Genomic DNA, 13357 nt, shown 5'->3' on the forward strand with positions numbered 1-13357 from the left:
AGGCGGGCGATTTGGGTTTCCCGCGGCGGGCAAAGCCGTCCGCTGCGGCCTAGAGGCCACGATAAATCGTGGCTTAACCGCGGCGGGCGGCTTTGCCCACCGCGGTTAACCGATTTACCGCGGCGGGCGGTGTAACGTGCCCGCCGTGGTAAATATACTTTTACCACGGCGGGCACGTTACACCGCCCGCCGCGGTAAATCGGTTAACCGCGGCAGGCACATTTTGTGGCCCGCCATGGTTATGTTGATTAACCGTGGCAGGCTTTATTATTTGCCTGCCTCGGTAAATTATTTCCTGAATTAAAAAAAATACAGCAGGCATATAAATTCAAATAAAATACAGCAGGCATATAAATTCAAATTCAAATTCAAATCACATCCAGATTTCACAGATTAAACTTAAAAAGTATGCAGACATTACACATGAGATAATATACATATATATATATACATTCACTTATTCGTTCTTGTCATCGTTAATTTATTACATTTACATATTAAAGTCGTTATACATGCGCTAAGGTGTAATCCTGCGGACGCATCATCGTGGGCCATTTCCTCAGCCTCTCGTACTCCGGTAACATCGCTAGCGGGCTGTTCTCATGGAAGAACGTGCCCCCTTCAAGCACGCATTTGTCTAAGACAAACTTACATATGTCCGCCTTTGTCTGCTTGAAGCTGTGTTGGATGCTCTGCATGTCTCTCGACCAGTTCAATCCATTCTTGAGCACCCTCCAACTGCTGCTGTACTGTTTGCACACCCTCAGGAACTCACAGGCATAGAAGCCATAGGTTTGTGATCCTACCGGTTGTTTGGCACACTGCATGATCGATACGCAAGCATTACAACACAGGCATTAGAACGCATATGAACGGAAAGCACAATTAAACCTTTCAAATACTTACCGGAAAGTTGCGTCTGATTTTGATGCGGTTCTTATGCTTAGCCTTAAAATTCTCTGTTCTTCGATCATAGCATTCAGGATCCTTCACGTACTCCTTATAAGCGCTATATACGAAATGTACTAGTATTAGATAGGGCATTAGAACGCATATGAGAAGACGGTTCAGTCACTTACACTTTGAGGCAATCTTCAAAGGCCTTGTACCCTTTTAAGTTTGGCAGTGTCAACGAATCAAATACGCAGGCCCTGCCATCCTGAGGGTAGATGATAAATGTAACCCAGTGACCCTCGAGGCCTTGGCTGCGCCATTGAAACAAAATACAGGTTACGACGAGAAATAATAATTCTAGCTAGCTACCCACTTATCTCTACAAGCAAGTCTTTGACTTACCCAAAGTGGTAGGCAGCTAGGATACACCCATGTCCCCTGATCTTCTTCATTGCTCCTAATATGTACCTTGAAATGTTCAACTTCTCATTGTCCATCAGTTTCTTCCTGTGCGCCTCTCTCTGTCGCTTGGTCAAGTCTTTCATGGTTGAATGATTGTCATCTAGGTTGTAACCAATGATGATTCTTTGAGCAATATGCATTGGAGATAGATAGATAACATCAAGTTTTAGTTCCTTGGATATATAGGCCATCAACCTGCAAGGACAAGCCATCGTGGCATATATAAGTAGTCTTGACCGATTCAAAGGCAGGTGATATGTGAAACTCGCAATTCATCACTTACATAGAGAACAAGGTGACTTGGGCGATGTCAAGGTCTTGTTCCCGTAGTAGTCTGTACATGTCGTGGAAGTCCACGGGGAGTTCTACATCGTTGCTGGGCAAGTGGAAGTACTCCGCCACAACCTTGACTAGAAAACTATGCAGGCCAGCTTTTGCCGCTTCCATGTACCAGAGATGAAACCTCCTTGTCTCCCACCTTTCCTCGTCGACGAGTTGGGCCTTGGTTATCATGAACTTCCCATGCTCGTAATGGCCGGGGCAGTCATCCGATTCAGGAAATAGATGGAAAGGTGATCTTGGCCTGGGATAGAAATGTTAGTACCATATTATGGCAAAGAAAAGTTATTAGCAAATTATGCTCGCCGCTACCATACCTTTCGAACTCAAGTGAGTATGTGAGCTGCCCTTGGTCGCCTTTAGTCTTCGCTGGCGGTGGAGGACAGTGGCTTGTGCTCACAATGGCAGCAGGCGGCGTCTTTGCCCCCAGTTCCTCCGTGCCTCCCGGTCCTTTGCTCGTGCCCTTAGATGGACTGCCGGGAGGTGGAGGTGGACTTGTTGTTGGAGGAGGAGAACGAGGGTGAGGGCTTGTGCCTCCCGGTGCTTTGCTCGTGCCCTTAGACGGACTGCCGGGAGGTGGAGGTGGACTTGTTGTTGGAGGAGGAGAACGAGGGTGAGGGCTTGTGCCTCGGGGTGAGTTCCTTCCCTTGTCATCCCCACCATTGCCTTCGTCATCGCTGTCGCTGTGATCCGGATCATCGGGGGGACAAGATCCGGCAACGGATGGTTGTGATGCTGGTGTCGCCGTCAGCGTAGAAGTCAGCATCGAGAGAATGATCTCTATGTCATCCTTGTTCCACAGGACTTCGGAACCCAAGGCAGCTCCAAGGATCATTACCCCTTCTGCATTTGGATATTCCATTTCAAATTCTTCGTATTTGGTCGCATACCATGTAAGTATCACGGCAGCATAGTTGGCAGGGATCTGGTCTTGGTTGAAATCTTTGATATCTTCTTTGGGGTGCATGTAACCCTCACCCATGGTCAACTTTTTCGCCCTACCGAACGGGATCGTGAGCTGGACGCGCATGGGTTCCCGGATGGCGTCGACGGGGTGCCTTGGGCGATCCTCGATCATCGGCAGTGGCTGCCCTTATGTCTGCCCTTGTGGAACTTGAGGCACGGCCACGCCAGCTTGGCGAAGCATCTCTGACCTCATCGACACCATATTTGGGTCATTGCTCGTGAAGGCTTCTTTTATGGACCGGCTGATCATTTCGGCCACGCCTTGATCATAGCCCTTCTGAAAGATGCCCTCCTTGTACCTCTGCCTTGACCGGTATGTGGCAGCGTCGGATTGCCATGACTCCACTGAGTTCCAGCTCATCTTCGACGACATGCCACGGACGCGGCCACGGTGCTCGGGGGTTCCCAGCGCCAGGGTCAGCAAGTCCTGGCCCCTGCGAACCTCGAAGCTATCCTTGGATTTAGCGGCCTCGATGACAGCCCTCTCCACCTCCTCGAACTTGGGCTCATTGAACTTGCTCGCGCCCTCCTTGAGCTTCTTCGGCTTGCGGGCATAGATGAAGTCGTTAGCCCTCAAGTCTACACCGTCATACGGATCAGGAAGCCCGGCGGCAGCTCTAGCCCTTTCTTCCTCCCGCCACTAGGGCCTCTTACCAGCAAACCCAGTCATGCCCAAGTGGTGGGGGTGCAGGTTCTTCTTTGCGAGTGCGCTGAACTTGGCGCTCTTTGCCTTTGCTTCTTCTATTGTTCTTTGTTTGCAGAACTCTTCCCAGTGATGTTCCTTCACCATAGTGTAGTTGACACAGGGTGACTTGCCTAGCTTCAGGTAGTACCTAGTCAGCATGGACTTGAAGTTTCTAAAGGCTCTTCCTACCACGTGCATGACCCACTCCCTGCACTTGTTCAGATCGGCGTCCTCGGGATAATGGAAGCTCCTCGTCACCTCACCCCAGATATGTGTCTTGTAGTTGACTGGGACATTGTTCCACTCCTCCCAAGTGATCTCCACCTTGTCCTTGACTATACATGCCACCTGGTTGCTGAACTTGGCAAGGACCGTGGGTGGCAACAACGGGTTTCCCTCTGGTCCCACCTCATGGATCACATGGACTTCACCGTAGATTTCCCTCCGGTGCCTCCCGTGTTCCCCCCCTTCTCAGCTTTGTCCTCTGACCCCCAGACTTGCCTGAAGTGGTTGGAGATGGAGCGGGGGGTTCTTTGTCCCCAACTTGTTCCTCCTCGAAATTCAATTCTCGAGGCGCCACCGGCATCTGTTCAGGGTTTGGAGACCGCGCACTTTCAACTTCGTCGTCCCTCAGTTGGTAGGTCGGATCATCTTCATCCTCTGTACAACGTTTCTTTGTTGGCCTCGGGGTCACGGACACATGGCTCTCGAGGCTAGTTGATGATGATGCACTAGGGGTAGGGTCGCGCCATTCGCTTATCGGTTCCTCTACCATTGGAAAGCTACAATGAATACATATTTCAGTTGTATAGACACAGTTATAGAGTAGTAAAGTAGAGTAGTATTAGAGTAGTAAAGTAGAGTAGTACTAGAGTAGTAAAGTAGTAGTAGTTGGCTCAGATTTTCCCCATAGTCATCACATCGCTTTTAAACGGGTTGCTTGTATCTGGTATACAAGCCATCCTAGTTTAGCGGGGGCACTCGATCATCATCGCCGCTGCCTCAGCATAAAAGGGTTCACATCATTGCATATGCCACTGCCTCAGCTTAGAAGTGTGAAAAGAATCATCATTGCAAATACCAAACAAAAGCCATCAAGATAGTTTCAAAATTCGGCCCCAAAGGGCTAAGTCCTTCGGCCATCAAGATAGAGTAGAAGACTCGAGGAGGTGAGAGTAGAGTAGAGTAGAGTAAGAGGAGTAGAGTAAGAGCTGTACAGCTCAAAAGTTTGTTTGGCAACATAGGCAGCAATAAACCCCCATCACAGCTCAATCAAATTTAGTCAGTAAGAGTAAGAGTAGTAGAGGAACTGCTCAATTTAGTCAGCAAGAGCATAGTAGAGGAGTAGGCAGTAGAGGAGGAGGGAGTAGAGGAGTAGGCAGTAGAGGAGGAGGGAGTAGTAGTAGGCAGTAGTAGTAGTATACAACAGTAGTATAGCAGTAGTATAGGAGTAGTATAGGAGGACAGTAGTAGCAGACAGTATAGGAATAGATTAAGTAGAGAAATAGGTAGCACCACCACCAAAATTATATCAAATTTGGCAAAATTGCAGTAGAGTGGCCAATTCATCTCAAAATTCTCAAAACTTTAACATGTGATCAGTTTAAAGGCAAGGTGCATCATAGGCAGTGCCTATGCTCAAAATTTTGTGACAAATTTCTTTGGCATCATAGGCAGCAAAAAGAATTGAATTCAAATGCTACGGTTTAGCAAAAGCATCATAGATCAGTAGTATAGCAGTTCAAAATTCACCAAGTGTAGTTTATCCTGTACAATTTTCAGTCGTCCATTCCATATGCTTATACCCCTTGTTCACAGCAGGTCATCTCAAAATTAAGTATAGGAATAGATTAAGTAGAGAAAGTAGTAGGCAGTAGTAGTAGTAGTATACTACTAGAAATTGCAGCAGAGTGACCAATTCGATGCTGTTGGAGACAACCCGGTATAAATAGGTCACAAATTCCAGCTAAATATGGAAACAGCTCAACCCTGTTGGAGATAAGCCTATAAAGGGGATTGTTAAAAAGATAGCCAGGTTTCACGGCTAAATATGCGCAATATTGAAAATTCCTATCCACGAATTATGTGACTACATATTCAAAGTTGCTTGGCATAATGAGCATATAATTTATAATTAAGCCTGGAAACAGCTCTAAGAGCTCTATGAAACAGACCCTAACTGAAAACTGCCTTAAACACTAAGTTAACAGAAGAATTAGAAGACTCCTCATCATACCTGAAGGAAAGACAGTTTTGCATTTTCACAGTAGACAGAACAACGTAGTGGAACCTAGAGAAAGCTAGGATAGCCCAAATGTGAATCTCTAATTACATTTCAGATGGGGAAAATATAGCAGTTACTACAAGAATACAATTTGAGCTTTGGAGACAGCATTGTAATTACAGAACCAAGGTACTACGTAGTTCTTACCTCGGCCTGGGCACAACAGGTTCCAAGTGAGGAGGTAGCGGCTAGAGCCCGTCTGTGCTCCGAGGACGGGGCCCGGCGTGTGGACGATGACCGGGGAGGAGGACGGGGACGGTGACCGGGGAGGAGGACGGGGCCCGGTGTGTGGACGGTGATCGCGGAGGAGCTCGGTGGCCGGCGCTAGGGTTCCGGGGACGGGGCCCAGCGCGGAGGAGCTCGGCGGGCGCTGGAGCAAGGGTTACGGGGAGAGGAGGACGGGGGCGGGGCACGGGCACGAGGGAGGAGGACGGGGGCGGGGGGGGGCACGTGCGGTGGCCGCGGAGGAGCTCGGTGGCTGGCGCTAGGGTTCCGGGGACGGGGCCAGCGCGGAGGAGCTCGGCAGCGGAGCAAGGGTTCCGGGGAGTGGAGGACGGGGGCGGGGGTCACATATATAGCCACTAATTAACCACGGCGGTCAATATAATTCACCCGCCATGGTAAATGTTTACTGCAGCGGGCACTTACACTGCCCGCCGCTATTAATCTAATAACCGCGGCGGGCGCTGTTACGTGCCCGCCACGGTTAATACTGCTGCACTAATTTGCCTCTGCCTATATTAAGCACTAGTTAATTGATCAAGTCACTAGGTGAAAAAATAGATAAAAAGATTTCAACATCTTTGGATGTGTATTAACTGCATTATTGGCTGAATAAAAAAAGAAACTGCATTATAGTCCACTGTTCTTTGGATCTTAGATCTTCACAGGCATACCAAGAATTGAGCCTCTTGCTTGATCAAATGGGCTACTGGAGCTCAAACTTGTCTTCAATGTTTTCATGTTTTATCAGAAATAGTATAGGAGTAGTATAGGAGGACAGTAGTAGCAGACAGTATAGGAATAGATGAAGTAGAGAAATAGGTAGTACTAGTAGAGTAGTATTGTATAGTAGTAGTAGTAGATTCAGTAGTACTAGTAGAGTAGTATGGTTCCATGATATTAATAATAAGTTACAAAACTTGTCTTCAATAGATCGAGCTATATTATTACATATATGTTTCTGGGATACATATATCATTTTGGTGTAGGTGCTTTCACTGTCCTCTTCTCACCGTCGGGGCGGGCCCACGGCATCATCCTGGACTTGTTGAATCGGTACTCGACGGCCTTGATCTTCTTTGGATGATCGGTAAAAAGCTCAAGCTCTGCGTAGTGGTTGTATTGTTCGGGACTCTGCACCCCATCAGCTCCCACAATCCGCTGCTTTCCGGACACAACCACATGCCTTTTTGGGTCCTCTGCATATATATAGTAGGCCACTTGCGCGACATTGGTTGCTAGTACCCATGGGTCATCTTTGTAGCCGATACTTTTGAGGTCCACGGTGGTTAGCCCATAACTGTCCACTGCAACCGCATTTGGTTTGACCCACTGGCAACGGAAGACGGTTATGCGTAGGTTTTGGCCGTAGTCAAGTTCCCATATTTCTTCAACTTGCCCATAGTATTGCCTCCTCTGGCCCGTGGACTCTTCTTCGCCTTCGTATCGAACACCGCAGTTCTATGCCGAGCTCTTCTTGTCCTTATCTTTCGTGTGGAACCTATAGCCCTGGACGTCATACCCTTGCCACACGGTGATTTGGCTGGATGGGCCTAACACAAGCCTCTTAACGGTCTCCATATCTTCATTAGGGCATCCTTCAAGGGGTATGTGTTGCTCTTTGAGCCACTCTATGAAATTGCTCTTGTGATGGTTCTGGACCCATGCCTCCGTGCGCTGCCCGTCATTAGCGGCGCGGATCTCTTCTAGGTGCTTTTCAATGTATTTCTCCATGCTCACTAACTGATGAAGGATGCTGTAATGAGCTTCTTGCACCATTCGGTTTGCCACATCGGTGCGTACTTTTCGGCCTGTGCACCCCATCCCTGAGGTTTTGCCTTCGTGGTGATGGACAGGCAGCCCAATCACCCTCCCATCTCTTATGTACCTCATACACCAGTTCATGGCCTCCTCCGTTGTGTATGCCTCGATCATAGAGCCCTCTGGGTAAGCGCGGTTGTGGACGTATCTGTTGAGGGTGGACATGAACCGCTCGTACGTCCACATCTGGTGTAGGTACATAGGGCCCAGTTGATGGATCTGATCGACCATATGCATCATTAGGTGTGGCATAATATCAAAGTAAGATGGTGGAAAGCACATCTCGAGCTGGCAAAGGGTCTCCGTGATGAACTCCTTCAGGGCAGGCAGCTCAGCCTTATCAATGACCTTCTGGGTGATGCGGTTAAAGAAGTATGACATCCATGTGATGACCATCTTCACGTACTCTGGACGGATAGCCCTAATCGCAATTGGTAGGAACACCGTCAGCATGACGTGGCAGTCGTGTGAGTTGTAGCCGGTCATTATGAGGTCTTTCATGGAGACCAGGCTCTTGATGTTGGAAGAGAAACCAGTCGGCACCTTGATACCCCTAAGCAACTTAAGAAAAGTCGTCCTCTCATCTTGCGTTAGGTTGCAGGCCGCACCCGGGATATCGACTTTACCGTTCTAAGGCGGTCTCGGGTGAAGGTCTGGCCTGATGCCCAGATTGACAAGATCCGTCTGTGACTTGATACCATCCTTTGTCTTGCCCTTGATGTCCAGCAGGACACCGATAGTGCTTTCAAAGACATTTTTCTCCAGGTGCATGCAGTCGATGGCATGGGGTGTATTTAGTGTTTTCCAATACGACAGGTACTTGAAGAAAATTGACTTCTTCTTGAAAGGAATGGCGGCGAGGACTTCCTCCGTCTGGTCCCGCTTTCGCTTCCTTGTTTGCTTGGGCCCCTCTTCAGGTGGCTTCTTCTTCTTTCCAAACTCCACCTGATCCATGTCCTTGACCATCTCATACACCTTTGTCCCCCAACTAGTCTGCGTCATTTGATCACGTTGTGGCTCGTCCTGATTGTCAAAGTATTTGTTCATAATACTTCTTCTATACCTGTGATTTTTGGCGAGGAACCGTCTGTGCCTCGTGTACACCATCTTATTGGATCCCTTAAGGTAAGTGTAGCAGGTCTCGTCGATGCAAATTACGTAGCCGGTCTTCCCTTTGATCTGCCCCAATAGTGAGAAGAGACCGGGGTAATCGGTGATGGTGACAAAGATGATTGCTTTTAGTGTGAACTTCTCCTTGCGGGATGCATCCGCCATCTGGGCCCCAACATCAAATAGTATCTTCATTTCCTCCATGAACGGCTCCAGGAACACATCTATATCGTTGCCGGGCTGCTTCGGTCCGGAGATAAGCATGGTCAGCATAAGGTACCTACGCTTCTGACATAGATGGGGAGGTAGGTTGTATATGGTGAGCACGACAGGCCAAGTGCTGTGCGAGCTGCTAAGCTCACCGAACGGGTTCATCCTGTCGGTACTCAGCGCGAACCTAACATGCCTGGGCTCCTTACCAAACTCTGGGTAGGCCTCATCGAAATCCTTCCACTACTTGCCATCGAATGGGTGCCATAGCTTGCCATCGTCTTTCAGGCGGTCAGCTGATGCATGCCAGGACATGAGCTTGGCATCGTCCGGGTTCCTGAATATTGCACGCAGGCGATCGGTCACGGGCAGGTACCACACCGACAGTGCTGGACTTTTTCTGTGCGTGTAACCCTCTTCTTCATCGTCCTGCTAAGCCGAGATCTGTTTGGCCGCACTGCTCTTCTTTGCCCCCTTCTTGTTCTTCTTCCGACCACCCCGCAAGCCTCCCTCGTCTTCTGCATCCACGCGACAACCAGCATTTTTCTTGTACCGACTAAAGCCGCAGTGCGGACAACTCGTCAAATTCTCATACTCATTGCCCTGATACAGGATGCAGTGGTTAGGGCATGCATCAAACTTTCTAAGCTTCATCTCCACTGGCTGGATCAGCTTCTTGGCCCGATAAGTATTGGCGGGCACCTTGTTAGCCGTTGGGTACGTGGTGGCAAGGTAGCTTAACAACTCATTGAAGCTAGTGTCAGACCAACCATGACGAGCCTTCAACATCAACATATGGAGGTTAAAACGGAGCGCCGTGCACTCCTTCGGACAATCGCCACCGTCCTTATAGAGAGGATCAACTGCCGCCTGCTTCAACTATCTGAAATTCTCCAACCACTTTGGGCAACCCAACACAACATCGTCTTCATTGAAGTGTTTGACTAGATCTTCAACAAGCTGCACATCCTCGGGTTGGCTCACAGTATCCTGACCATCCCCACCGTCGCCGGCTTTGTCGGCCATGTCTTGCATTAGATCATCCACCGTGATATAATCACGACAACTATTGTCACTGTCAGCTGGCGCAGCTGCTGCTGAAGATGATGAGCAGCCGGGTGCTCCTAAAGGATCTTTATTCACCGGTGGTGCTGTCGTCGTCGGCGTCGAAGAGCTCACTCCAGATGCACCGCCACTCGCACCAACTCTTTCGCAGTGAAATGTCCAGACTGTGTAGCCCTCGACGAAACCATACATGATCAAATGAGTTTGCACATCGCTGTCTCGGTGGGCTTTCAGGTTCTTGCAACGAGAACATGGACATATGGTTGTCATCTGCTTCAGTCTCTCACGGTGAGCTTTACCAGCAGCAATAAACTTCCTTAATTCAAAGAGGTACCGCGGATCATTCACTCTATCGATCTGGTACATCCATTCCGACCTATCCATCATACCTGCGAACATTATCCGTCACAATCAACATTAAATAAAGAAGAATTAGGAGAAATTGATGATTTTTACGTCCAAAATCATGAAAAAGAGAGGAAATGCCAACAACTAGACACTGGTTTGGCGCAAATCACCATTAGCAACTTCTGGATATGTATTCCAGGACACGTCTACTTGATGCCCGGTATTAATGAACTAGATTAGACATGTCCACTTGTTTGGTTTGAAATTTTTGTTGACCAAATCAAACTGAAGCCGTGATAAAATGTGGCCTAAAAATGATATTTGGTTTTTGACGGAGCCAAAATATGGCTTGTGCCAAAATCTAGCGTAGCAAAAAAATGTTTAGATGATAACCAAGCTAAATTCTTGGTTTTTTCCTTCAAGTAAATATGGTTATGTGGAATCTTGTTTTGTAGATAAATTCTTAATAAATATTATAGTAAAAAGAAATTACAAATTGGACACATGATTAAATAGATATTAGCATTTGAAGTTTGATTATCAACTCAGTACATGCAAAAGTAAAATATAGCAATAAAAAAGAGCCTCCATACATGCAGTAGTGCCAGTGGACAGTGGTCCACATATGCCCAGAAAAGGCGAACCCCAAATGCCAGGCTTGAGGGTGCGTCTGGGAGCGAATCACTCTCGCCTGCTAAACGGTATTTTTAGAGTGAGATTCTCTGCTGATTGTGTGAAGCGATTCTCTGAAATAAACTAAAAGGATTAGAGCTAAAAAAAGTAGCTTCTTCTGATTCTGTGAAGTGATTCTAAGAGTTTATGCTAAAGAATAAAAAAAAATCATTTTTAACCTTATTATCACTTCACCGGAGAATGAGGAGCACAGCTCTGCGAAACGAACCCTCAAGCGTCGACGACCCAAGGACGTAAAAATCAGTGGAATATCCAGAAGACCCGTGGAGAAGATGAAGGGGTGGTGCTTTGTATTTGTACAGGCTTTACCGCGGCGGGCAAGATAAAGCGCCCGCCGCGGTAAATCAACTCTTTACCGCGGCGGGCAGTTTAAAGGGCCCACCACGGTAAATCGTATTAACCGCGGTGGGCAATTCATACCGCCCGCCGCGGTAAATAACGATTTCCTGCGGCGGGCAAGTAAGGTGGCCCACCGCGGTAAACCTTTTTCCTGCAGCGGGCGCCTCGGTGGCCGGCCACCGGTTAACCGTGGCGGGCAAAAGAGGTGCCCGCCACAGAGCCCATTTTGGCCACGCTGCGCAAATTGATTCCTGTAGTAGTGGGTCACAGCGTATTTGGCGAGTGTCTAACGGGCTCGGCACTCGACAAACATGCCCTTATTTGCCGAGTGGCCGGCCCTGACACTCGGCAAATATGCCTGTCTTTGCCGAGTGTCCAGGCCCTAACACTTGGCAGATATTTTTGTGAAAATAAAAAAAACCCGGCCCGAAACGTCACCGTCGGCCGCCCACCGCCATGGCCGGTTGTCCTGCCCCGCCCACCACGACCGCCAGAGGGCCACGTCGCGCCGCCCGTCGCCCACGTGCCCCAGTCGACCCGCGCCGCCCCACCCGCCACAGCCGCCGGAGTGCAGCGCCACCCACGCCGCCCCGCCCGCCACGGCCACCAGAGTGCCGCGCCGCCCCCGCCGACCCACGCCGCCATGCCTGCCACGGCCGCCAGAGTGCCATGCCGCCCAGCGCCACCCTGCCTGCCACGGGCGCCGGAGTGCTACGCCGTGCCGCCCCGCCCGTCGCCCACGTGCTGTGGCCGACCCACGCCGCCCCGCCCGCCACGGCTGCCGGAATGGATAAGGAGAGAGAGGCGGGAGAGGAAGGAAATAAGAGGCGAGGGATCCAGGGAGAGGAGTTTGGACCAATGGGAGAGCACCATTTTGGAGACACGGATCGCTGACGTGGTTAGGGGGGTTTGCCGAGTGATAAGGGGCACTCGTAAACCTTTTTTTTCATTTTCCTTCTTCTCCTTTTTTCCATAACGTGTTTTTCTAAATTTGTTCAGATGTACTTTGAAAATACCTTGTCAAATTCACTCAACAATATATATTTGATTTTTCTAGGAATATTATTCCATTATTTTATGCAGTTGCAGCTCAAAATTTAATTTATATCAATTAAAATTCTATAATTGCACTTAATAAATTAAAATTATCAAACGGATCCAAAAATTTACAAAAATTTCACATGTAACAATCTATGTTCTCTATTGCCTATACAAAAAGTTTTGAAGTCAAACCCCGATTCGACCATCACTTTGACTCCAAATCTTACCGAATCCTTCTCAACGCTACAATTTTTCTTCGGAGATGCTTCGGTTTGTAAGCATCGTACGTGAAAATTTATGCGAAACCTTCTCAATTTTTTACCACAGCCTCCACGTATGATATCATGAGATCTTGACAAATCTCATGATTTTCAGACTTTGTTTGTTTTTTTAAGAATTTAAAAATTATTCGGCCACACGTTCGTGGTCTTGTTTGCTAAACAAGATGTTTGATTTTTTTTTCATTTCCCGCGTAAGGACTCAAACTGGACTCGATAACATGAATATCATTTTTCTACTCATTTTATTCTATTATTTGAATTACTTCGGTTCAAATTTGACTTATACCAAAAAATTCCTTAAAATGCAATAAATTAATTAAATATAGCAAACAGATCGAGAAATATACCAAATATTAACATGGAGTACCACATGCTGTATGTGGCGAGTAGAAAAAGTTTCAAGGTCAGAAGAGAAAAAAACTTATTTATATGCCGAGTGCTAAAAAACACTCGGCAAACTTATTTTTTGTCGAGTGTAAAAAAACACTCGGCAAACTTATTTCTTTGCCGAGTGCCACTAACGGACACTTGGCAAACTCGTAACGGCCGGCACACTAACTGACGGATGTCCACGTGGCGGTTTGTTGCCGAGTGTCT

At 48.1% G+C, this 13357-nt stretch overlaps 1 protein-coding gene across 1 annotated transcript; it reads left to right on the forward strand.

Moving 5' to 3' along the window:
• The first annotated feature begins 11894 nt into the window (after positions 1-11894).
• LOC136489267 (uncharacterized) lies at positions 11895-12332 on the forward strand. Its single transcript, XM_066485951.1, has one exon. The coding sequence runs from the start codon at positions 11895-11897 to the stop codon at positions 12330-12332; it is 438 nt and encodes a 145-aa protein (XP_066342048.1).
• Positions 12333-13357: the final 1025 nt, after the last annotated feature.

Source organism: Miscanthus floridulus, chromosome 10, assembly GCF_019320115.1.
Source record: "Miscanthus floridulus cultivar M001 chromosome 10, ASM1932011v1, whole genome shotgun sequence".
NCBI lineage: Eukaryota > Viridiplantae > Streptophyta > Magnoliopsida > Poales > Poaceae > Miscanthus > Miscanthus floridulus.